The 25,900-nt window shown below is 43.5% G+C and overlaps 1 protein-coding gene across 1 annotated transcript; it reads right to left on the bottom strand.

The window, feature by feature from the left end:
* Nucleotides 1-663: 663 nt before the first annotated feature.
* Nucleotides 664-25,625, bottom strand: LOC104937891 (E3 ubiquitin-protein ligase MARCH3). Its single transcript, XM_010754209.3, has 5 exons — nucleotides 25,535-25,625; nucleotides 23,439-23,632; nucleotides 21,964-22,171; nucleotides 18,788-18,994; nucleotides 664-1,457 (listed from the first exon to the last, which is right to left on the bottom strand). The coding sequence occupies exons 2-5, from the start codon at nucleotides 23,603-23,605 to the stop codon at nucleotides 1,299-1,301; spliced, it is 741 nt and encodes a 246-aa protein (XP_010752511.2). The 5' UTR covers nucleotides 23,606-23,632; nucleotides 25,535-25,625; the 3' UTR covers nucleotides 664-1,298.
* Nucleotides 25,626-25,900: the final 275 nt, after the last annotated feature.

Below are 25,900 nucleotides of genomic sequence, written 5' to 3'. Positions count from 1 at the left end.
GATGCTCCAACACTTGAGTGTTTTACAAAATTAATTTTCAGACCCGTCTTCTCACTTTACTCTAGCAGTATCAAAGCCATGCAGAACTTTTATTTGTTGAGGCTTTCTGTTCCTGCATGCGACCCGACACGATGTCGATGAATGGAATTAAATTTGTGGTGCTCACAAAATCCACATTCAACAGATATAATTCCACTCTGTTTTTATATGTATTGTCAATTTCTAAATAAAAGGAATATTGCAAAAAGATGCTGTGTCTGGCTGTAGTAGAAAGTTTGTATGAGGTAAAAGTCAAATCAAACTTTATTTGTATAGCCCAAAGTCACAAAGTACATTTCCCTCGGAGGGCTTTACAATCTGTACAGGGAGTGACACCCTCTGTCCTTAGACCCTCGGTTCGAGTGAGGAAAAACTTGCCCACAAAAACCCTTTAACAGGGAAATAAAGTGGAAGAAACCTCAGGAAGAGCCACAGAGGAGGGATCCCTCTCCCAGGACGGACAGACGTGCAATGGATGTCACGTGTACAAAACAAATCAACACAAACATATTTTACAATGACTGACAAAATGACAATGAATGATAAAATGACTACAGTAGCAGTGGAGCCTGAGATAGAGACACAGATGCACAGCAGTATTATGTTTACAGATGGTGATGGGGAGAGAGAGAGGTTCAGTAAAGGGAGATGTGACTCCATGTCAGTGCTTTTTGTTTCCCGTGATGGAAACGTCCATGATCATATGAGGAATATCAGCCCTGCATTGCTGTCTGCAGAAGATGAAGCAGTTCAGTCACTGAGCAGTTCACAACATTTCTACTTCAAGAATGCAAAAAATGAGAACTCAACAGAAAGACAATCTTCCTACAAAGGCAACATTATTTAAAATAACAGATTTGCTCTGACCAAGAAAAGTTTGACATACAAACAAATCAAAAGTAGAGCTTCACAGAGCGTGGCTGTCGATTCGTGTTTGAATAAAGTTGCTGCTCCTGCTGCCACTCACTGTTACATCACAAAGACTAAAAATAGTGGGACTGTCCAGTGTGCTCCACAACATTCTTTCTGCTTCATTCTTTTGATTCCAGATGGGGCTTTGTTACATGTCCCTCTATCACCATGATAAAAAAAGGGTACAGGTGGATAAAGACAAATGAAATGCTGTGATGTGTCTCTGATTTGGAGACAGTGCCACAAGATGTTACTTTTCACTTTTCATTTTGTTCTTGGCACTCATTTTCCAAAAGAGGCTCCAGAGACTGGTGTAGTCCTACAGCTTCTCAACGATTCTTCCAAACCTACACCATAGTCTCTTTGTTGGTGGCCTTGCAGAGAGTGTTTATGGACAGGGCCTGCTGGTTGTGTGTGGTGTGGGAAGGCGAGGGAATCTGCAGTCGCACCCTCTGGTCAGTCCTCTTCCACGTCTTGAACAGCTGCATGTGGTAGCGGACAGACACCTGAGAGACACATAACCATGATTCTTTGATTTAAAGCTAATCATTTGAAAGATTAATATAGAAATCTAAGTATTTACTTAAAAATCTTCTAACTGATATTTTGATGATGTGAACAAATACACTGCTCAAAAAAATTAAAGGAACACTTTGAAAACACATCAAATCTCAACAGGAAAAGAAATCACACTGGATATCTTTCCTGATATGGACTGGGTAATGTGTTAAGAACGAAAGGATGCCACGTCATTAATAGAAATGAAAATTATCAACCTACAGAGGGCTGAACTCAAAGACATCCCCACAATCAAAGGAAAAAAATGATGTGGCAGGCTAGTCCATTTTGCCAAAATTTCTTTGTAAATCAAATCAAATCAAACTTTATTTGTATAGCCCAAAGTCACAAAGTACTTTTGCCTCTGAGGGCTTTACAATCTGTACAGGGAGTGACACCCTCTGTCCTTAGACCCTCGGTTCGAGTGAGGAAAAACTTGCCCACAAAAACCCTTTTAACAGGGAAAAAAGGTGGAAGAAACCTCAGGAAGAGCCACAGAGGAGGGATCCCTCTCCCAGGACGGACAGACGTGCAATGGATGTCACGTGTACAGGACAAATCAACACAAACATATTGTACAATTACAATAAAATTGTAGCAACTCATAATGGTACTCAGTAGTTTGTATGGTCTCCACATGCTTTTATGCATGCCTGACAACATCAGGGCATGCTCCTAATGAGATGAAGGATGGTGTCCTGGGGGATCTCCTCCCAGATTTGGACCAGGGCATCACTGAGCTCCTGGACAGTCTGAGGTGCAACCTGGCGGCATCGGATGGCAAAAAATAATGTCCAAGAGGTGTTCTATTGGATTTAGGTCAGTCGAGCATAGGGGCCAGTCAATGGTATCAATTCCTTCATCCTCCAGGAACTGCCTGCATACTCTCGCCATATGAGGCTGGGCATTGTCGTGCACCAGGAGGAACCCAGGACCCACTTGCACCAGTGTAGGGTCTGACAATGGTCCAAGGATTTCATTCTGATACCTAATAGCTAATAGACCATCACTGACCCACCACCAAACCGGTCATGCTGAATGATGCTGCAGGCAGCATAACATTCTCCACGGCGTCTCCAGACCCGTTTACGTCGATCACATGTGCTCAGGTTGACCCTGCTCTCATCTGTAAAATCCCAGGACACCAGTGGCAGACCTGCCAATTGTGGTGTTCTGTGCCAGTTGAGCTCCATGGTGCCAGGCAGTGAGAACAGGGTCCAGTACAGGACGTCGGGCCCTCGGGCCACCCTCATGAAAGTCTGTTTCTGATTTTTTGGTCAGAGACATTCACACCTGTGGCCTCCTGTAGGTCTTTTGTAGGGCTCTGGCAGCACTTATCCTGTTCCTCCTTGCACAAAGGAGCAGATACTGGTCCTGCTGATGGTTTAAGGACCATCTACGGCCCCGTCCAGCTCTCCTAGAGTAACTAACCATCTCCTGGAATCTCCTCCATGCTCTTGAGACTGTGCTGGGAGACACAGCAAACCTTCTGGCAATGGCACATAGTGATGTCCCACCCTGGAGGAGTTAGACTACCTGTGCAACCTCTGTAGGGTCCAGGTACTGCACCATGCTACCTGTAGTGACACTGACTCTAGCCAAATGCAAAACTAATGAGAAATTGGTCAGAAAAGATGAGCAGGTAAAAAATGTCAGTGGCCTCCACCTGTAAAACCACTCCTGTTTTGGGGGGTCGTCTCATTGTTGCCCCTCTAGTGTACCTGTTAGTTTCATTAACACCAAAACAGATGAAAATGATTAACAACCCCAGCTAATTATTTGACCAGATCTATTTCCCAGAAGTTGAATTGACTTGATGCTATACTCCGAAAACTCATGAAAAAGTGAAAACTCATGAAAAAGTGTTCCTTTAATAGTGTATATTTTATAGTGATAAAAGAAGGAGAAATTCTGGTTGGAACTTGATGAAGTGATGCAGAGCATCCCTAGAAGTGAGAGAGTTGTCGTTGGTGCAGACTTTAATGGACATGTTGGTGCAGGAAACAGAAATGATGAGGAGGTGATGGGCAGGTTTGGTATCCAGGAGAGGAACGCAAAAGGACAGATGGGGTTGATTTTGCAAAAAGGATAGAAAGTGGCTGTAGTGAATACTTTCATTCAGAAGAGACAGGAACATAGGGTGACCTATAAGAGTGGAGGTAGGAGCACACAGGTAGACTACATCTTGTGTCTAATCTGAAGGAGATCAGTGAAAGTAAAGTAGTGGTAGGTGAAAGTGTAGCCAGACAGCATAGGAGGTGGGGTGTGTAGGATGACCTGGTGGTGAGGAAGATGAAGAGGGCAAAGGCAGAGCAGAGGACGAAAGGGTGGAAGCTGAAAAGGAAGAATGTTGCATGACTTTAGGAAGGAGTTGAGACAGGCTCTGGGTGGTCAGGAGGTGCTTCCAAACGACTGGACTACAGCTAATGTGATCAAGGAGACAGGTAGGAGTGTACTTGGTGTGTCATCTGGAAGGAAAGTAGATAAGGAGACTTGGTGGTGGAATTAGGAGGTGAAGGAGTGTGTACGGAGAAAGAGGTTAGCTAAGAAGAAGCGGGACAAGTGGGAGTTGAGGTGGCAAAGGCCAAACAAGGAGCTTACGATGACTTGTATGCTAGGTTGGACAGTAAGGAGGGAGAGACTGATCTATACAGGTTGGCAAGGCAGAGAGACAGAGATGGGAAGGACGTGCAGCACTCTAGGATGATTAAGAATAGGGATGGAAGTGTACTGACAGGTGCCAGTAGTGTTATGGGAAGATGGAAAGAGTACTTTGAAGAGTTGATGAATGAGGAAAATGAAGAGAAACGAAGAGCAGAAGAGGTGACTGCTGTGGACCAGGAAGTAAGCAAAGATTAGTGAGGATGAAGTGAGGAGGGCATTGAAGAGGAGGAAGAGTGGAAAGGCACTCGGCCTGATGATATACCTGTGGAGATATGGAAGTGTCTAGGAGAGATGGCAGTACATTTTTGACTGGGTTGTTCAACAGGATCTTAGATAGTGAGAAGATGCTAGAGGAATGGGGATAAGTGTGATGGTGCCCATTTTTAAGAACAAGGGAGATGTGCAGAGTTGTGGCAAGAATAAAGCTGATGAGCCATACAATGAAGTTATGGGAAAGAGTAGTAGAAGCTAGACTAAGGGCAGAAGTGAGCATTGTGGGCAGCAGATGGTTTCATGCCAAAAAAAGACTACTAAGATGCAGTTTGCTTTGAGGATGTTGATAGAGAAGTACAGAGAAGGTCAGAGGGAGCTGCACTGGCGTCTTTGTAGATCTGGAGAAAGCTTGTGACAGGGTGCCCCAGAGAGGAACTGTGGTATTGTATGAGGAGTCTGGAGTGACAGGAGAGTATGTTAGAGCGGTGCAGGACATGTATGAGGCTGTAAGACAGTGATGAGGTGTGCTGTAGGTGTGACAGAGAAGTTCAAGGTGGAGGTGGGACTGCACAGGGATCAGCTCTGAGCCCCTTCTTGTTCGCTAGGGTGATGGACAGGCTGACAGCTGAGGTTAGTCAGGAATCTCCATGGACTAGATGTTTGCTGATGACATTGTGACTGTAGTGAGAGCAGGGAACAGGTGAGGAGAAGCTAGAGAGGTGGAGGTTCCCGCTGGAAAGGAGAGGAAGGAGGTTAGCCGCAGCAAGACGGAGTACATGTGTGTGAATGAGAGGGACGCAAGTGGAAGAGTGAGGTTACAGGGAGAAGAGATAAAGAAGGTGGAGCATTTTAGTATTAGGGACAACAGTCCAGAGCAATGGAGAGTGTGGAAAAGAGTGAAGAAGCGTGTGCAGGCAGGTTGGAAGGGGGTGGAGAAAAGTGTCAGGTGTGATGTGTGATAGAAGAGTTTCAGCTAAAATGAAAGGAAAGGTGAGACAGCGATGTTGTTTGGTCTAGAGAAAGTGCCACTGGAGGAAAAGACAGGAGGCAGAGCTGGAGGGTAGCAGAGATGAAGATGCTGAGGTTCTCTTTGGGAGTGACCAAGATGGATAGGATCAGGAAGGAGTACATCAGAGGGACAGCACATGTTAGAGGTTCTGGAGATAAAGTCAGAGAGGCCAGACTGAGATGGTTCAGACATGTCCAGAGGAGAGATAGTGAATATATTGAAGGATGCTGAGTTTTGAACGGCCAGACAGGAGGCCTAGAGAAGACCAAAGAGGAGGTTTATGGATGCGTGAAAGAGGACATGATGGTAGTTGGTGTGAGAGAAGAGGATGCAGAAGACAGGTTTAGATGGAGGCAGCTGATTCGCTGTGGTGACCACTGAAGGGAAAAGCCAAAAGGAGAAGAAGAAGATATTTTTATAGTGATAAAACCCAGAGAACTATCGCCTCAGCTCTACAGTGGATTTAAACACCTCTCAGTAAATAAGTGTAATGTGTTCCATACCACGGTCCAAAGACGTATATGGTAAAGAGGGCCAGTGTGAGGACTAAGAGCCCCATGGCCCCATGCCGTTGGTGTTGTAGAGGTCCATGCTCCTTGAACACACAACCATCCTGATGGCCGGCCAGCGGCGTGATGAACAGGAAACAAATGATGTCACCACACAGTGTCCTCCTCTGCTGCTGCATGGATGCGGAACACAACCACTGTGGAGGAAGGAGGAGGAGAGTGCAGTTGTTGCTGCAGGGCATTTACTTTTCACATAGGGGCAAGAAGGGTTGGATAGTTTTTTCCCTTAATAAATGAAATCATCATTTAAAACTGATTTGTATTTACTGGGGTATCTTTGTCTAATATTAAAAAGTGTTTGACTGACAGAAATATGACAAATAAGAATCGGAAGGGAAAATACTTTTTTTACAGCAGAGTACACTACATATCAACATTCACTCCATGCATACACAATATCTGGTCTAACCTTTGACAGCAGACTATGCAGTTCACTGTGAACTTAATCTGAAGGAGCGCATGGGTTAACATCAGATTACTGGTGAGCACACATTCAGCAGGAGGAACAAGAAGACAAGGAAACACGCCACATGTCCTGTCCTCTACAGAGCACGGAAAGGGAAGGCAACTCATCTAATCTGGCTCTCAAGATAATTGGCTTTAGGGACACAACAGTCTGACTAACCGCAGTGTGTCTTCCACGGTGAAGGCAGAAAACTCACCAGGAGGCCTCCCACCAGCTTGACATCATATGTAGAGAAACGAGTAGGGACAGACCATGTGTATGCATGTCCCCAAAACACTTCTGCTATGCTAGTCCTCTCACTCTCATATGTGGTTCACTCATCAATATGTATTTGAACATACAGGGCCGATGCTAACTTAAATCAAGGTGCTGTAAGAGGAAAACATTTGCAACTTTCTTTTAACAATCAAACGACTGAAGCCTGATTTCAATGTTTTAGACCAGGGGTCGGCAAATAAGTTTGGACCGGGCAATTTTTTTTCGGACAATTTATCGCGGGCCATACCAAAAATAAAAGTTATTTAACTTTAAAATGCATTTAATTATTTAAAACACAATTTGCTTCCAGGTGCGCCCCTGCTGCATTTCTTGGCGTCTGTCATGAAACAGGAACCTGCTGTAACTGTATGTATCAGCAGATCTGAACGCTGATGTGCATTCACATTTTTAAGGCTATTTGATATTTGAGCCGACCTTGTTGGTTTTGTTTTTTTTTTCATTTAATGAAAACACATTTGTTCACTTGTCCGTTACAGAGGGGACACAGGACACTTTATTTTCACAGGTTACAGCGCACGCACGTGGTCAATTAGTGTGCCGACCTGTGCGTCAAGTAAAGAGGCTGCGAGGATGTCTGGCTGCTGTAACGTTACCTATCAGCTACTTTTCAATAAATGTTGGGAAATCTGTGGAATTGTTGTATTTTTTGACAGGAAACATGAGGTTAAAAGATATGTTTTAAAAATATATATATATATATATATAATATTTAAATAAATCAACGCCATCTAGCGGCCGGATATAATAATCGCCGACCCCTGTTTGGAACCATTCAGTCATGATGACGCAACTTCTAGCTTTTCTCTGAGTCGGTCATTGGTCTTCTCTAAACTACGAGAAAAAATGTCAATCCATGGATCCATCAATGGGTCATTATGGCAGTCGTTAAACTTCCTCCGTAAACCTAGTTGTGGGCGACGGCTCATTATCGTAAGCTTGGGGAGAAGCTGTGTCGAGGAGGAACAGCAGCGGGCATCAAAACGAGCAGCACTCCCTCTTTTACTCCCTTTTAGCTCATGGCTGCCCTGCACTACCGTTGGTAGACAGATGTGGGCTTTTGACCAGCTGCTGTCGAGCAAGGACATCGCTGGCATATTAAAAGAAGTGGTGACATCATATTCTGCAACCAAACTGTCTTTGGAGCAAAGGTTAAGGCAGAGGATCCTGGAAAAAGGGAAACCTTCCTAAGTTTTGAAAGCTGACACGCTTCCCATGATGTTTTAAACGACACATTATATGCAACAACAAACCCACTGATTGCTTTAATTTGTATTTCTCACCCAGTCAGTACAATACTGTACAACAGTGTATTATTTACAGAGACCCAACAATTCCCACCAGACCAAAGCACTTGCCAACAATGGCAAGGAAAATGCTGAGTTCATCTTCACCAAGATGTATGCAGTGTTATTGAAAGGACCTACCTCAGCAAGAGGTTTTGGGAGACGTTCCAGTGTAAACTGGTGGTGGCAGAGTTCACAGTGGCTGCTGTTGGGAGGTGGTGAGCCAGTGCTCAAGCAGCCGGTGCACCAGGGCCAAGGTACCAGAGCCTCGCAGGGGACAAGCAGTTCCCTGAACGTCCTTCCTTCATGGCAGATCCTACAGAATGGCGCCTCATTGCACAGACTGCTAGACAAAGAACAAAGAAAGAGTCAGGTCAGAGGGAGTAGTGTGTATTCATGTTTTTTATATATCAAACATATTATGTTGCCACTAGTTGCATTGAATTTAATTGATATTAACTAATTAAAGTACACTACACATAAAGAAATCAAAACCTTCCAAAGATGTTAAAAAAATAATATGAAAAGTATAATGACCACTGCAGAAAATAATAAACAGTGCTAACTGATATGTATTTAATAGTTGAAGGAGAGAGCCTTCAGCTTTCAAGATGCTTCCTGTATAAAGAGACTTATCTCTCACAGTGTTCAGGATTTGAGCCCATTCTTCCACACAACAGTTTTTAATCTTAAAGATGCAGGAGAGCTCATTGGTGAATATTAATTCTTTCCACAATGTTCAGTTGGGTTTGAGTCTAATGATTTACAGAGCCAGTCCAAGTATGTTTTGGATTGGATTGGTTGCAGACCTCAGTGCTTCCATCTCTGAACATTACGTTGTATTCTCAAGTCATCTCTCTCCAAACATTACACGGCTGTTTCTGAATTGTGATTGTTTTTACTGAATGTCCTCAGTAATATCAGTTGTCAGTGGTATACTGTGTTATGTAATGCAGACTGCAGGGTGGCTCTGATTGGTCTGCCTTTCCTGACGCATCACTGGAGGAATGCATCAGTTTGTTTACATAGTTCATCTTCAGTAATAATGGCTGCTTTGGTCTGCTTTTTCCAAAAGCAGCAGGGATTCGGCTCTGCCAGCTGTGGTTGAATGGCATGTTGCAGAGATGGGGGGCGTTTGCCCCTCTTGTGGCACAGTCCTAAGTGTTGATGGAAGTCAGGCATAACGTCCTTAAGGTTAGCCTGACTGAAAGTCTCCAGTGACAATGAGTGCAGCAACAGGAGGACGGCTGTAAGCACTTCACAAAGCTTTTCAAAGATCCAGCAGAGCGGCTTCTGTATTGCCTGAGTGGGATGTTCTGATGTATGACGGCTGTGATGATGAGATGGGAGGGTGAGGGTTAGAGTGGCAGTGTTTCATCCCTCCACGTTTTTCTTGGTGTGTCTTCTGATGTCCACGACAATGCAGACATGGGTACAGAGAGGGACTGCTTGTCTGTTTGACTGATGTTTCTGTTTGTTTAGAGCCTCGTGGGGATTTATTATTTATGTATGGAACATCTTTCATGCAGACATGCAGCACAAAGTGCCCTTGGTATTGCCTTCACCTGTGTGAATTGCACAAAATCGCCTGCGAGTGTTTCCTCCTGATCAGACTTGTTTGTGTTACCTGTCAGTGATTGCGCTGCCGATCCCCAGCGGGCCCCCCCAGAAAGGTGAGTAATGTGTTCTTCTGGCTGCGACACTGAGTTTCCGTCTTCAGCTCATGCTCGGGGCATTAACGTTGACACTCCCCCACAGGAACTGCCCAGGTGTGCTTCCTTGTTACTGTCATGTCCTGCTTTTCCGTTGCCATGCAAATCACATACTGTATGGGAGGCAGACGACACGAAGACAGATGGGGCAAAAACAATGTTAGCCTTGTCCTTGAGAAATGAAGCCATTTGAATGTCCAAAATTAAATCTTATATGTGTAATCAAAAGTCACAAAGTAAGATGATGTGTGGTCCTTCGAACAGGATAGTTGCAAACGTGGGTCTTATATATCTGTACCTGTGGAACATGTGGTAAATCTAATGTTATAAAAAATAGGATTAAGGGGGGTTTATTGGTTATATGAATCAAGAATCATAATCATAATCATTGTGTAAATTTTCCAGCTGACGTTGTCCATTCATTTTGTTAGAGAGGTGCTAGGGAGCTGGGTCAGTCTGGTTGTAGAGGCACGACTATGCAGTAACACTTAGTGGCAAAAAGGATGCACATAATTAAATACATTTTTGCCTAAAAACAGTATAATTAGGTACTAAATTACAGAGTTCTAATGCAATCATTTAAAATATATGGGAATATGCTACTAACTTTCTTTTCAAAGAGTGCGATAAAGAGAACAATTAGATCCATCACATAACGGCATTCAAGTACAGGATGAGGTTTAGCCTAGCTTAGCGCGATCAATGGAGAGAGTGGTGCGCTGGCGCTGTATGATGTGTTTAGGTTTATAGCTAATTAGAAAATGAAACAAAAAGAAACAGTGATATGAATCGAGCTCTTTGTTTGGACTACTTAAATCAGGTTATACAGCAGACTGAGATCACATTTCGACTATAAAAGGCACGATCCGCTGTAAAAACACGGCCGTCATCATCCAGATGTCTTTACAAAGGGAGAGGCTGAGCAGTAAACGTATGGCTCTTTGACTCATTAGTCTTTGTCGCAAACTATTTATAAAACTCTGTAGGATATTTCAATGTTGGAATTTGCAATTTGTTGGTGCCAAGAACAGTTATACCATTTGAAGTCAGAGTACAAAGTTGAGTATTTCTAATTTTATAACATAAGCAGAGATCTTGTGGCCAAATGATCATGCTGATTAATCGGCCTGCAGCATCAATATGTTAGATATTAATACTAATGTAATTGTGAAAGGTGTCCACTGTTAATGAAACCCACAGACAATTATCACCAACACGGCTGCTTCCCTGAACCTTGTCCTGTTCTGGTTCCGCTGACTGATTATGCAATAGTCAGCTGCTTGGAAGCACATGACAGACAAATGTGACTAATAATTCCTGCTGTTCACTGGCGCTGACGTCAGCACTTTGGCGGTTCCACTGTCCATGGGTCTTAACCAGCTTCATCAGCGTCTGATAGACCCTCTGTTCTCTACCTGCTCAGCCACCAAACAGCAAGACACAAAGTTATCAACGGCTGGTGAACAGAGAACAGAATCTTTCCTCTCACAAGGGTGTGAGACCGAAAACCATGAGCTGAAAGAGGAGTGCATATTGGACTTTCACTCAATCGGGTGAGCACAAACATCGCTCAAATGAAAATGTGTGCTAACAAATGACAGTTTTATATGGAGATAGATAGTGACAGTGTTAAGCTTTTCAGTGCAGTAAGAAAGATTAACTGTTTGCCAAAAAAATATTCCGTGGTATGATTTTTGGTTCTAGAGAAAGAGAATCATTTCTCAGAAAACAGAAAGATGTTTTACTGCAAGGTTTTCCTCATTTGTAAAGACCAATTGTGGTTGAGGACTGAAATTCAGATTTTTTCAGTGTATATTTAATTCACTTACCTGTGTCTAATGCAACACATTGCAACAGTGAGCAACATGCATAAAGTGTGTTTCATTTAACTGGATAAATATTTAACAATGACAGCCTCGTGCTGTGCAGAGTTGTCTGATGCGGTTCCATCCAAACACACAAGCACTGACACATGAGTGCACAACACAGCAGGTAGGATGTTAATCACACATAAAATACATCAATTGACAGCTAAGCCAAAAGGCTTCAAACACCTTCTAAAGAAAAACTAGTCAATTTAAACAGTTTGGGGGGGTGTACTTACCAATCAACTTGGATATCCACAAACAACTGGTGTGTGCTCCATGACAACGAAAACCAGCATGTATGTTATCAGAGAGAGGAGAGAGAGTGAGTGTGGGTGTTGCAGGTGTGGTGTAACCCGCCTCGTCTAAGCCTGCGAGCGATAGCGTGGCTGAGGACCTGGTGGAGACATAGTGAGATTAGACGTGTTTGAAAGTAAGGACAGCCAGACAATGGAAATCACAATCAGAGTGACTTACACCAAGTGTGGAGCCCACCTCAAGCATACACACCCCACCCCCTGCTTTTGCTTATCCTGTTAGGGAGGACAAGCAGGCAGGCAGGCCGCAGAGCGAGCCGTACGCAGCGGCCTCCCAGCCCTATGTGTAATGTAGGGTCTGGTGTAAGTCTGGAGCAGATGAGGAGGACATGACACTGTGTTGTTGTGTTTGGTTTTCAGGCAGTGAATGAGAGGTTCTTCTTGCTTTGATTCATGCCCCAATCACGAGATGAAGATGTTGATGCAAGTATGCAAGAGAAACAAAGGTATAAAACTAAATGTCCCACTTGATCGAATTTTTAATTTTCTAGATAAGCCTGCCTACAGCGTAGCACAACATCCTCCAAGATTTAGTTGTTTGTTTTGTTCTGGTGCAATTGTTGATCTCTGTATTAATGTTAATAATAGGAGTCTCGACGCTGCTCTGTATAGGAAAGTGTCTGAGATCATTTTTTGTTTATGATTTGCCGCTATAATATAAAATTGACTAATTGTTTGCTGAATCCTGAACAGAACCAGAGCACATGTTTCTTTATCAGCAGTTCGGTTGCCTAATATTTCCAATCCTGTAGCAAGGATGCAGCATTTTTGAAACAGTCCATTTTTACCTTTATTTAGGTTAAAGTCACTTTTTAGCTCAGAACTAATCATGGATGTATCCCATGTGGCGCTACTGCATCAAAGTGACTACGTATCATGCCCCCACCCCCCCCCCCCTGATATAAAAAATGTTACAGGAGAGGAAAAATGTATTTTAAAATTACATTCCAGCCACTTTTTTGATTTCTCAAATTAAATGAAAGTCTCTCATTCTCAAAAGAGATTCTTCCAAGTTCCACAACAAGGAGGTCATGTACTACAATTTGAGAAGGATACATGGACAGTACTTCTAAAAAATATCTCATTCCCCACTGAAGGCATTAGCTGACATGGCAAGGTGCAAGCTAACCGTCACACACTGATGGCACAGTCGTCAGGAGCAATTTGGGGTTCAGTATCTTGCCCAAAGATTACTCGACATGCAGACTGGAGGAGCCGGGGATTGAACCATCGATCATCTGATTAGTAAGACATTAGTAGCCACAGCTGCCCGAGAAAGTAGTATATTAGATGATCAGTCATGATGAAACTTTGAGATGTGCAACATAACCTTATACAATAACATGTCAATTAGCTTTCTTTAGTAGTTTAAAATGCAAGCACCTCACCAGAAAACTGTCTCATTCTAGGGTACAAAAATGAATCTGTAATGATTTTTTAGTTCAGGTCATCATACACTAACGGAACTGGTGACTTGTCCCAGGGTGCACCCTGCCGCTCGCCAGTTCATCTGGGAGGATAAGGCGGTTACAGACAATGTATGTATGTATACACCAATGACAAGGAAACTCGGAAGGAAAATTCCATGTGCAACTTTACAGAGTGCATAGAAAAGCTGCTGGAAACATTTATTAACCGGCATGGCATCACCTGCTGCTTGTCTGACAAGCAATACAGAAGTTATCTGCTGCTGAAGGCCCAATAAACAGAGCAGCTTCTTCCTCAGGCTGTGACACTCCTCAATTCATCGCTCACACTCCCGCTATAATAAAAGTTTAGATTAAATTCATCCATTTAGGTCATTTTTGTTTTGGGAGTAGCGTAAAGGGCTACAAATTGGTCTTCTGGTGTTTGTTACAATAATAATGTACAACCAGAACATGCCAGGGATGTAAGGGCGAGGCGGTGGATCCAACGGTGACTCGGACATTACTTCTGGGTGGAGGCAGATTCAGGTCCAGGCTTGTCCTCTAACAATCCCTTTCATTAAAATTAGAGTCTGTTCTCACTTTCCTTACACAAAAGCCCGATGAAAGTCCTGAAATAACTCCCAGAGCATTAAAGGAGAAAGAGAAAGGACTTTATCTGACTGGCAGAGCACCAGTCCCTTCTCTTTCTCTCCCGGTCCCCTCTAATCCTGTCTGTTTATTCCATTCCCAGCTGCTCCTGACAAAGCCCACAGGGAACGCAAACATCATGGGAATTCCTTCAGAACAGACTGAGAGGGTGACTAATTCCTTTGACAGCGGCAGACAGCACGTGCAGAGCCCCAGACATGCTGGATAAAACATATGTACACAAGACCCCGGCACGCCCTGTGGCGCAAAGCTACTTCCTGTCCTCGGAGTGGCCGAGGTGGGTGCAAGGTTTGTGAGACGCTGCCCTCTGGCTGCCTCTGGGCTGTGTCCTGCTGATGTTGTGTCTGGGGCTTTAGTCAGGTCTATTTTTGATCAGTGGAACCTCAACCCCCCTTCCTCCATTTGCATGTGTTAGGATAGCTGGGGCCCTCTTTAATCTGCTCAGGGCAGAACGAGGGGCCACTCTCCAGTCCTATCGATCCTTCGATTCAGCAGGTCCCCACAGAGCCAATAAAAGATGTTAATCCAGCGTGTGTCAAATCTGGATTCAATAATAGGACAAAGCACGGCAGGAGGCTGTCCTGGACATTTAACCTGTGTGTTTCATCTTTACATGTAACAAATACTGCAACAACCTAATCCGAGACATAGTAAAAAGAGAAAGGTTCATTGCTTTTGAGGTGTTGTCCGACCATTTTTCAAGTGGAAAAGCGTTTACGGCTGTGATCTGATCTTTTTCCCACGACTCAAAGATGAGATGTTGGTCTGGATGGTAGAAACAAATTTTTTTTTTATTGCCAGTGTTAAGGTGCATCATTCCACAAAACTCAACAATCATGGGAGTTTAACGCGACGTAAAGTAAAGTTTCACTGTATTCACCGCTGTTGTGTTTTGTGTTTCCTGTAAAAAGTGTGTTATTTAGAAATAAGAGTGAAAGAGTAACATGTGGAATAGAACCTGATGATAAAGAAACCCTCAGATAGACTGAAGTCACGTCCTTTGGGATGAAATGAACAGCAAGTTGGTGTTTGGTAGTGTAAATTGACGAAAGGAAGAAATAAAAAAAATGATTCACTGAATATAAGTATACACATAATATAACATTAGTCATTGAAATTGTAGGTTAAATTTGGTGTTCAATGTTTAAACATAAGGGTAACATCACCAACTAAGAAACATGGAGGACTTCTTTTTAAACACTGTAACCTTTGGACAGTAAAACAGCATTTTGATGCTATACTGGACTTGTAATTTAGGTGACTGAGTGGCTCGTTCTCACAGAGAAAGTGTTGACACCACTGCGTTTTGGCCGACTTTTGCCCATTGTAACTGACGTAATTTAGTTTTTAGTTTAGTTTTTAGCAACCTTGCATCATTTATACAGTTGGAGTTAATGTATACAAGAAAAGTGGACGTATGGAAGTGGAAACTGTACCTGATGCTTCAAACACAAACAAAATGAAGAGTACTGCCAGATTGACCCGTCATTCCCACATCACAAAGGGAGTTGTTTTCACATACTGGTAGATGATCTACAAATACACAGAGGCCGTAAGAATATACAGTGTTTCATACGGAAATGAACATTTTAATGCTAACCAAATATATCTGTTCATGTCCATGGATAGAACGTGGGCCGGAGCCTGGCCAGAGCCTGTTTGAAGTAAAGAAGGGGTGACTGAGTGTTTTATCTGGGGGACACACGATTTGAGGCGAGCAGACCTTATTCAAGGGTCGTTTTTTAAACAAGATAAGAAATGGCAATGTGGCTGGAGAGGAGCAGTAAAAACAAGCCGTGGAAAGAAAAACCTCACCAGACTCTGCTCTTAATTATGCATTCATTACTTTGCTCTGTTCTGTTTTCGGAGCAAGAACTTCTTTAACAGCAGCCAGTGTGGCATTAAAGGAGAGCCCATTAGCTTTCAGAGGGCTAATCTATGGAGAACCTTTATCAGCTGGCACTATCAGCAGCTCCTCCATTCCAGGAAGGGTGATTGTCTCTTGGTTTTAAAATTGATCCCAAAGACAAGAGAGAAGTGAGCGTGCCAAGTGACTCATTCAAGTGGACATCCCTTATCTATGAAAGATGGGAATTGGCTCTTCTTGAAATGGCTCCAATGCTCTAAAGCAGCCAAGCAGAGCTGCAAACACCAGCAGCAATGAGTCTAATGCAGGCTGTTAGCCTGGGAGGAAGGTATGTGTGTAGTGGTAGGTGGAAATGAAAGAAGAAACACTCAACCAACATAGTGTAGAATTCAATGGGATTATGTAGCTGGATGGTGTGGTTTTAAGATGTCACAAAGTCCAACAGGTAGTGAGTTCAGGAGAAGAAGAGGTGGGATCAGTCCCCAGAGCAGACTGCTCTACACAGGCCACCATGACGGAAGTGACCCTGCTTAAACGTCTCCTGGATGCTGTCCCCAGCACTCCACCATGAGCGGTCCGCCTGATGCTTCACCGTCATGGTTATCTTCCGGCTGCTTATTGTCGCTGTTGCAACCGAGATGTGTACACCGACGAGCAGGAGATGTTTGTGTGCAACACAGTGCAGCCAGGATGTCCCACCGTCTGCTACGATGCGTTTGCGCCCATCTCGCACCTCGCTTCTGGGTTTTCCACAGCATCAGCGTCTCCACGCCGTCCGCTCTGCTTCATCATCTACACGTGTCATAACCTGTTCCAAAGGTGCCCCACAACAACATCCAGAGGCAGGGGCAAGGACCCAGTGACAGCCAGGGCAGGAAGGCCCAGATGTAGGCGAGCGGTGGACAGGAGGGTGTATATCCAAACGGTGACTCGGACCAGCTGCTCCATCCCATCTCATAAGCATCTCGGTCCACAGCCTGGCAGATGTGCTGAGGGCGCCCTGCCCACAGCCTCCAGAGGGGAACCCGAACAACATGTACCCGTTGGTCATCACCCGAGTTGGCAACCTCCGGGGTGGGAGTGCAGAGGGTCAGTGGTCGCTGGAGGTGTTTCTGTCTAAATGTTTATGTCTTTAAGGTCATGTGTGTTTTGCTGGCTGTCTGGAGGTGGCTTTGTCTGGCTCAGTGAAGCTGTTTGGCCTTCCAGGTGCCAGTACATTTCCTTGGACCTCGCCTCCCTGTACAGCCGGTGGACTGTACGTCTCCAGACCCACAGAGAAGACCATCTCCTACTCTTCATGTTTTGAGTTGGTGGATTCTGTAATCTTGCTCAATCTCCTGGAGCTCAGTGTGTGTGTGTGTGTGTGTGTGTGTGTGTGTGTGTGTGTGTGTATGGGTGAATGTGACAAATGTAAAAAGGCTTTAAGTGGTCAGTAGAACAGAGAGACGTGATATGAATACATGTACCATTTATCATGGACATGTTTACGACGACGTGCAATGGATGTCACATGTACAGAACAAATCAACACAAACATATTGTACAATTACAATGAATGATGAAATGACAATGAATTACAATAAATGATAAAAGTAGCAGTGGAACCTGTGATAGTCAGATAGCAGCAGCAGCAAATCATAAACTACCGGTAATAATGACAGTAATAATATGTGTAGTGGACGTCGTGCAGGATCACAGCAGCAGCCACGATCCACGAGACCCTGCTGGACGACAGAGCACAGAAACTCCAGGGAAGAAGTTTAGTTCTTGAGGATGTTGATAGAGAAGTACAGAGAAGGTCAGAGGGAGCTGCACTGTCTTTGTAGATCTGGAGAAAGCTTGTGACAGGGTGCCCAGAGAGGAACTGTGGTATTGTATGAGGAAGTCTGGAGTGACAGAGAAGTATGTTAGAGCGGTGCAGGACATGTATGAGGGCTGTAAGACAGTGGTGAGGTGTGCTGTAGGTGTGACAGAGGAGTTCAAGGTGGAGGTGGGACTGCATCAGGGATCAGCTCTGAGCCCCTTCTTGTTCACTATGGTGATGGACAGGCTGACAGACGAGGTTAGACAGGAATCTCCATGGACTATGATGTTTGCAGATGACATTGTGATCTGTAGTGAGAGCAGGGAACAGGTAGAGGAGAAGCTAGAGAGGTGGAGGTTCGCCCTGGAAAGGAGAGGAATGAAGGTTAGCCGCAGCAAGACTGAGTACATGTGTGTGAATGAGAGGGACGCAAGTGGAAGAGTGAGGTTACAGGGAGAAGAGATAAAGAAGGTGGAGCATTTTAAGTATTTAGGGACAACAGTCCAGAGCAATGGAGAGTGTGGAAAAGAGGTGAAGAAGCGTGTGCAGGCAGGTTGGAACGGGTGGAGAAAAGTGTCAGGTGTGATGTGTGATAGAAGAGTTTCAGCTAAAATGAAAGGAAAGGTGAGACCAGCGATGTTGTTTGGTCTAGAGACAGTGCCACTGAGGAAAAGACAGGAGGCAGAGCTGGAGGTAGCAGAGATGAAGATGCTGAGGTTCTCTTTGGGAGTGACCAAGATGGATAGGATCAGGAATGAGTACATCAGAGGGACAGCACATGTTAGAGGTTCTGGAGATAAAGTCAGAGAGGCCAGACTGAGATGGTTCAGACATGTCCAGAGGAGAGATAGTGAATATATTGAAGGATGCTGAGTTTTGAACTGCCAGACAGGAGGAGGCCTAGAGGAAGACCAAAGAGGAGGTTTATGGATGCAGTGAAAGAGGACATGATGGTAGTTGGTGTGAGAGAAGAGGATGCAGAAGACAGGGTTAGATGGAGGCAGCTGATTCGCTGTGGTGACCACTGAAGGGAAAAGCCAAAAGGAGAAGAAGAAGATATTTTTATAGTGATAAAACCCAGAGAACTATCGCTCTCAGCTCTACAGTGGATTTAAACACCTCTCAGTAAAATAAGTGTAATGTGTTCCATACCACGGTCCAGAAGACGTATATGGTAAAGAGGGCCAGTGTGAGGACTAAGAGCCCCATGGCCTCCATGCCGTTGGTGTTGTAGAGGTCCATGGCTCCTTGAACACACAACCATCCTGATAGGCCGGCCAGCGGCGTGATGAACAGGAAACAAATGATGTCACCACACAGTGTCCTCCTCTGCTGCTGCATGGATGCGGAACACAACCACTGTGGAGGAAGGAGGAGGAGAGCAGAAGGGTTAACAGCACATAATAAAAGTCAAGCTCAAGCCTAGACCATGGTGGCGGGCACGACTCATCCAGGAGGTCACAAAAGAACCCTCAACAACATCTAAAGACCTGCAGGCCTCACCTGCTTCATGATTCAACAATAAGGAACTAGGCAAAAATGGCATCCATGGGAGAGTTAAATGGACTGTACTTACAGATCTCATACACTGATCATCAGTTTTAGTTTTATTCTCACACTGATGGCGCAGCTTTCAGGAGCAATTTGGGGTTCAGCATCTTTCCCAAGGACACTTCGACATGCAGACCAGAGGATCGAACCGCCAATCATCTGATTAGTGGACAACCTGCTCTACCTCAGAGCCACAGCTGCCCCAAGGCAAAAACCACTGCTGACCAAAAAGAACACAAAGGCTCGTCTCACATTTTCCAAAAAATATCTTGATGAAAATATTCTGTAGATTGATGAGACAAAAGATGAACTTCTTGGAAGGTGTGCATCCTGTTACACCTGGTGTAAACCTGATTTCATAAAAAAAACCCATCATACATCATACCAACAGTCACACATGGTGGTGGTAGTTTGATGGTCTGGGGCTGCTTTGCTGCTTCAGGACGACTTGCCATAATTGATGGAACCATGAATTCAGCTGTCTATCAGAAAATCCTGAAAGAAAACATCCGACCAATAGTTCATGATCTAAATGACTTAAAAAACAAAACTATATGGATGTTTTGGAGTGGCCTAGTCAAAGTCTGGACTTTAATCTGATTGTGATGCTGTGGAATGACCTTAAACAGGCCGTTCATGCTCAAATCCTGCAATGTGGCTGAATTAAAACAATTCTGCAAAGAAGAGTGAGCCAAAATTCACAGTAATGTGAAAGACTCATTGCCAGTTATCACAAATGACTGCAGTTGTTGCTGCCAGGGGCATTTACTTTTTCACATAGGGGCAAGAAGGTTTGGATAGCTTTTTTCCCTTAATAAATGAAATCATCATTTAAAAACTGCATTTTGTATTTACTGGGGTTATCTTTGTCTAATATTAAAAAGTGTTTGATCTGAACAGAAATATGACAAATAAGAAATCGGGAAGGGGAAAAATACTTTTTTACAGCAGAGTACACTACATATCACATTCACTCATTCATACACAATATCTGTCTAACCTTTGACAGCAGACTATGCAGTTCACTGTGTAACTTAATCTGAAGGAGCGCATGGTGCTTAACAGCAGATTACTGTGAGCACACATGCAGCAGGAGGAGCAAGAAGACAAGGAAACACGCCACCATGTCCTGTCCTCTACAGAGCACGGGAAGGGAAGGAAACATCATCTAATCTGGCTCTCAAGATAATTGGCTTTAGGGACACAAACAGTCTGACTAACCGCAGTGTGTCTTCCAACGTGAAGGCAGAAACTCACCAGGAGGCTCCTCCCACCAGCTGTGACATCATATGTAGAAACGATGTATGGACAGACCATGTGTATGCTATGTCCCCAACACACTTCTGCTATGCTAGTCTGCTCACTCTGCATATGTGGTTCACTCATCAATTATGTATTTGTAACATCACAGGGCCGATGCTAACTTAAATCAAGGTGCTGTAAGAAGGACAACATTTGCAACTGTTCTTTTAACATCAAACGACTGAAGCCTGATTTCAATGTTTTAGACCAGGGGTCGGCAAATAAGTTTGGACCCGGGCCAATTTTTTTTCTGACAATTCTATCGCGGGCCATGACCAAAAATAAAAGTTATTTAACTTTAAAAATGCATTTAATTTAATTTAAAACATCAATTTGCTTCCATGTGCGCCCACTGCTGCATTTCTTGGCGTCTGTCATGAAACAGGCAACCTGCTGTAACTAATGTATCAGCAGATCTGACGCTGATGTGCATTCACATTTTTTAGGCTATTTGATATTTGAGCCGACCTTGTTTGGTTTTGTTTTTTTTTTCATTTAATGAAACACATTTGTTCACTTGTCCGTTACAAGAGGGACACAGGACACTTTTATTTTCCACAGGTTACAGCGCACGCACGTGTCAATTAGTGTTCCGACCTGTGCGTCAAGTAAAGAGGCTGCGAGGATGTTCTGGCTGCTGTAACGTTACCTATCAGCTACTTTTCAATAAATGTTGTGAAATCTGTGGAATTGTTGTATTTTTGACAGGAAACATGAGGTTTAAAAGATATATTTAAAAATATATATATATTTTAAAATAAATCAACGTCATCTAGCGGGCCGGATATAATAATCGCCGACCCCTGTTTTAGACCATTCAGTCATGATGACGCAACTTCTAGACTTTTCTCTGAGTCGGTCATTGGTCTTCTCTAAACTACGAGAAAAAATGTCCAATCCATGGATCCATCAAGGGTCATTAATGGCAGTCGTTAAACTTCCTCCGTAACCTAGTTGTGCAGGCTTCATTATCGTAAGCTTGGGGAGAAGCTGTGTCTTTGGAGGAACAGCAGCTGGGGCATCAAAACGAGCAGCACTCCCTTCTTTTACTTCCCTTTTAGCTCATGCTTGCCCTGCACTACCTTGTGGTAGACAGATGTGGGCTTTGACCAGCTGCTGTCGAGCAAGACATAGCTGCATATTAAAAGAAGTGGTGACATCATATTCTGCAACCAAACTGCTCTTTGGAGACAAAGGTTAAAGGCAGAGGATCCTGGAAAAAGGGAAACCTTTCCTAAAGTTTTGAAAGCTGACACGCTTCCCATGATTTTTAAACTGACACATTATATGCAACAACAAACCCACTGATGCTTAATTTGTATTTCTCACCCAGTCAGTACATACTGTACATACAGTGTATTATTTACAGAGACCCAACAATTCCCACCATGACCAAAGCACTTGCCAACAATGGCAAGGAAAATGCTGAGTTCATCTTCAACCAAGAATGTATGCAGTGTATTGAAAGGACCTACCTCAGCAAGAGGTTTTGGGAGGCGTTCCAGTGTAAACTGGTGGTGGCAGAGTTCACAGTGGCTGCTGTTGGAGGTGGTGAGCCAGTGCTCAAGGCAAGCCCGGTGCACCATGGCCAGGCTACCAGAGCACTCGCAGGGGGACAGCAGTTCCCCTGACGTCCTTCCTTCATGGCAGATCCTACAGAATGGCTCCTCATTGCACAGACTGCTAGACAAGAGACAAGAGTCAGGTCAGAGGAGAGTAGTGTGTATTCATGTTTTTATATATCAAACATATTATGTTGCCACTATTTGCATTGAATTTAATTGATATTAACTAAATTAAACTACACATAAAGAAATCAAAACCTTCCAAATGATTTAAAAAATATAATGAAAAGTATAATGACACTGCAGAAAATAATAAACATGCTAACTGATATGTATTTAATAGTTGAAGGAGAAGCCTTCAGCTTCAAGATGCTTCCTGTATAAAGAGACTTATCTCTCACAGTGTTCAGGATTTGAGCCCATTCTTCCACACAGACAGTTTTTAAATCTTAAAGATTCAGGAGAGCTCATTGGTGAATATTTAATTCTTTCCACAAATGTTCAGTTGGGTTTGAGTCTAATGATTTACAGAGCCAGTCCAAGTATGTTTTGGATTGGATTGTTGGACATACCTCAGTGCTTCCATCTCTGAACATTACTGTTGTATTCTCAAGTCATCTCTCCTCCAAACATTACACGGCTGTTTCTGATTGTGATTGTTTTACCGAATGTCCTCAGTAATATCAGTTGTCAGTGGTATACTGTGTTATGTAATGCAGACTGCAGGGTGGCCTCTGATTGGTCTGCCCATTTCCTGACGCATCACTGGAGGAATGCATCAGTTTGTTTACATAGTTCATCTTCAGTAATATGGCTGCTTGGTCGCTTTTTCCAAAAGGCAGCAGGGATTCTGCTCTGCAGCTGTGTTTGAATGGCATGTTGCAGAGATTGGGGGCGTTTGCCCCTCTTGTGGCACAGTCTAAGTGTTGATGGAAGTCAGGCATAACGTCCTTAAGGTTAGCCTGACTGAAAGTCTCCAGTGACAATGAGTGCAGCATCAGGATGACTGGCTGTAAGCACTTCAAAGCTTTTCAAAGATCCAGCAGAGCGGCTTCTGTACTTGCCTGAGGTGTGATGTCTGATGTATGACTGCTGTGATGATGACTGATGGGAAGGGTTAGGGTTAGAGTGTGCAGTGTTTCATCCCTCCACGTTTTCTTGGTGTGTCTTCTGATGTCCCACTACATGCAGACATGGGTACAGAGATGGACTGCTTGTCTGTTTGACTGATGTTTCTGTTTTAGAGCCTCGTGTGGATTTATTATTTATGTATGACATCTTTCATGCAGACATGCAGCACAAAGTGCCCTTGGTATTGCCTTCACCTTTGTGATGCACTAAATCGCCCTGCGAGTGTTTCCTCTCTGCTCAGACTTTTGTGTTACCTGTCAGTGATTGCTGCACGATCCTCAGCGGGCAGGTGATAATGTGTTACTTCTTGGCTGCAGACACTGAGTTCCTTCTTCAGCTCATGCTCGGGCATTAACTTGACCTCCCCCACAGGACTGCCCAGGTGTTCCTGTACTGTCATGTCTGCTATTTCAGGGGCCATTCATCACATACTGTATGTGAGCGGACACTAAGAGACAGATGGGCAAAAACATGTTAGACCTTGTCTCTTGGAGAAATGATCCATTTGAATGTCCAAAATTTAAATACTTATATTTGTATCACAAAGTCACAAAGTAAGATGATGTGTGGGTCTTCTACATGATAGTTCAAACTTGGTCTTATTATATCTGGACCTGTGAACATGTGGTAAATCTAATGTTATAATAAATAGGTTAAAGGTTTATTGTTAAATATGTAAAAGATCATAATCATATCTTTGTGTAAATTTCCAGCTGACTGTTGTCCTTCATTTGTTAGAGAGGTGCTAGTGGAGCTGGTCAGCTGGTTGTAGAGGCACAGATCTATGCAGTAACACTGTAGTGCAAAAAGTGATGCACATAATTAAATACATTTTTTCCTAAAAACAGTATATTAGTTACTAAATTACAGATTCTAATCAATCATTTAAAATATTGGGAAATATGCTTACTAACTTTCTTTCAAAGAGTGCGATAAAGAGAACAATATCCATCACATAACTGCATTCAAGTCAGGATGAGGTTAGCCTAGCTTAGCGCGATCACTGGAGACGATGGTGGCGCTGGCGCTGTAATGATGTTTTCAGGTTTATGCTAATTAGAAAATGAACAAAAAGAAAACAGTGATATGAATCGAGCTCTTTGGATTTGGACTAGCTAAATCAGGTATACAGCAGGACTGAGATTCACATTTCTACTATAAATGAGCACGATCGCTGTAAAAACACGGCCGTCATCAATCCAGATGTCTTTACAAAGGGAGAGGCTGAGCAGTAAACTGGCTTTGACTCATTAGTCTTTTGTCCAACTATTATAAAACTCTGTAGATATTTTCATGTTGTATTTGGCAATTGTTTGCCAAGAAACAGTTACACATTGTAAGTCAGAGTACAAGTTGATATTTCTAATTTTATAACCATAAGCAGAGCATCTGGTGTCAAATGAATCATCTCATTGAATCTGCTGCAGCATCAATATGTTATATTAATACTAATGTAATGTGAAAGGTGTCACTTTAATGAACCCACAGACAATTATCACCAACACTGCTGCTTCCCTGACCTTTGTCCTGTTCTGGTTCCGTCTGACTGATTATCAATATCAGCTGCTGGAAGCACAGACAGACAAAGTGACTAATAATTCTGCTTTCACTGGCCCTGACGTCAGCACTTTGCTTCCCTGTCATGGGTCTTACCAGCTTCATCAGCTCTGATAGACTCTCTGTTCTCTACCTGCTCAGCACCAAACAGCAGACACAAAGTTATCAACCTGCTGGTGAACAGAGACAGATCTTTCTCTCACAAGTTGGTGTAGACCGAAACCAGAGCTGAAAGAGGAGTGACTATTGGACTTTCACTCATCGGGTGACACAAACATCGCTCCAAATGAAAATGTGTGCTAACACATGACATCTTTATATGGAGATAATATGACAGTGTTAAGTTTCAGTGCAGTAAGAAATATTAAACCTGTTTCCAAAAAAATATTCAGTGTATGATTTTTGGTTCTAGATAAAAAGAGTCATTTCTAGAAAACAGAAAGATGTTTTACTGCAGGTTTTCTCAATTTTGTAAAGACAATTTGGATTTGAGGACTGAAATTCAGATTTTTTTCAGTGTATATTTAATTCACTTACCTGTGTCTAATGCAACACACTCAACAGTGAGCAACATGCATAAAGTGTTTTCATTTAAATATAAATGTTTAACAATGACAGCTCTGTTGCAGAGTTGTCTGATGCTGTTCATCACAAACACACAAGCATTGACACATGATGCACAACACAGCAGGTAGAGTTAATCACACATACAATACATCTAATGACAGCTAAGCCAAAAGGCTTCAAACACCTTCTATAAAAAAAACTAGTCAATTTAGAACAGTGGTCTTACCATCAACTTGATATCCACAAACACTGGTGTGTGCTCCATACACTGAAAACCAGCCTGTATTTATCAGAGAGAGAGAGAGAGAGTGAGTGTGTGTGTGAGAGTGTGTGTAAGCCTCTCCTCTTAAAGCCTGCGAGCAGATTAGCGTGGCTGAGGGACGCTGGTGAGAATAGTGAAGGATTAGACAGTGTTGAAAGTAAGGACCAAGCCAGACAAATGGAAATCACATCAGAGTGACTTACACCAAGTGTGAGCCCCACCTCAGCATACACACCCCACCCCCCTGCTTTTGCCTTAATCCTGTTAGGGAGACCAGGCAGGCAGGCAGGCCGCAGAGCGAGCCTTTCAGCGGCCTCCCAGCTCCTATGG

The sequence above is a fragment of the Larimichthys crocea genome, chromosome X (genome assembly GCF_000972845.2).
Source record: "Larimichthys crocea isolate SSNF chromosome X, L_crocea_2.0, whole genome shotgun sequence".
NCBI classification, from domain to species: domain Eukaryota; kingdom Metazoa; phylum Chordata; class Actinopteri; family Sciaenidae; genus Larimichthys; species Larimichthys crocea.
The sequence above is the reverse complement of the archived record's forward strand: the minus strand, read 5'-3'. Positions and strand labels throughout refer to the sequence as shown.

Bases quoted from the DNA above. Each gene is read 5' to 3' on its own strand.
- LOC104937891 (XM_010754209.3), bottom strand. From the start codon at position 23,605: ATGGCCCCTGAAATAGCAGACATGACAGTACAGGAACACCTGGGCAGT. The intron at 22,172-23,438 runs GTAACACAAAAG...TCTCTTGTCTAG, and splicing joins CGTGCAGCAATCACTGACAG to CAGTCTGTGCAATGAGGAGC. The intron at 18,995-21,963 runs GTAGGTCCTTTC...CTTCCTCCACAG, and splicing joins TCCCAAAACCTCTTGCTGAG to TGGTTGTGTTCCGCATCCAT.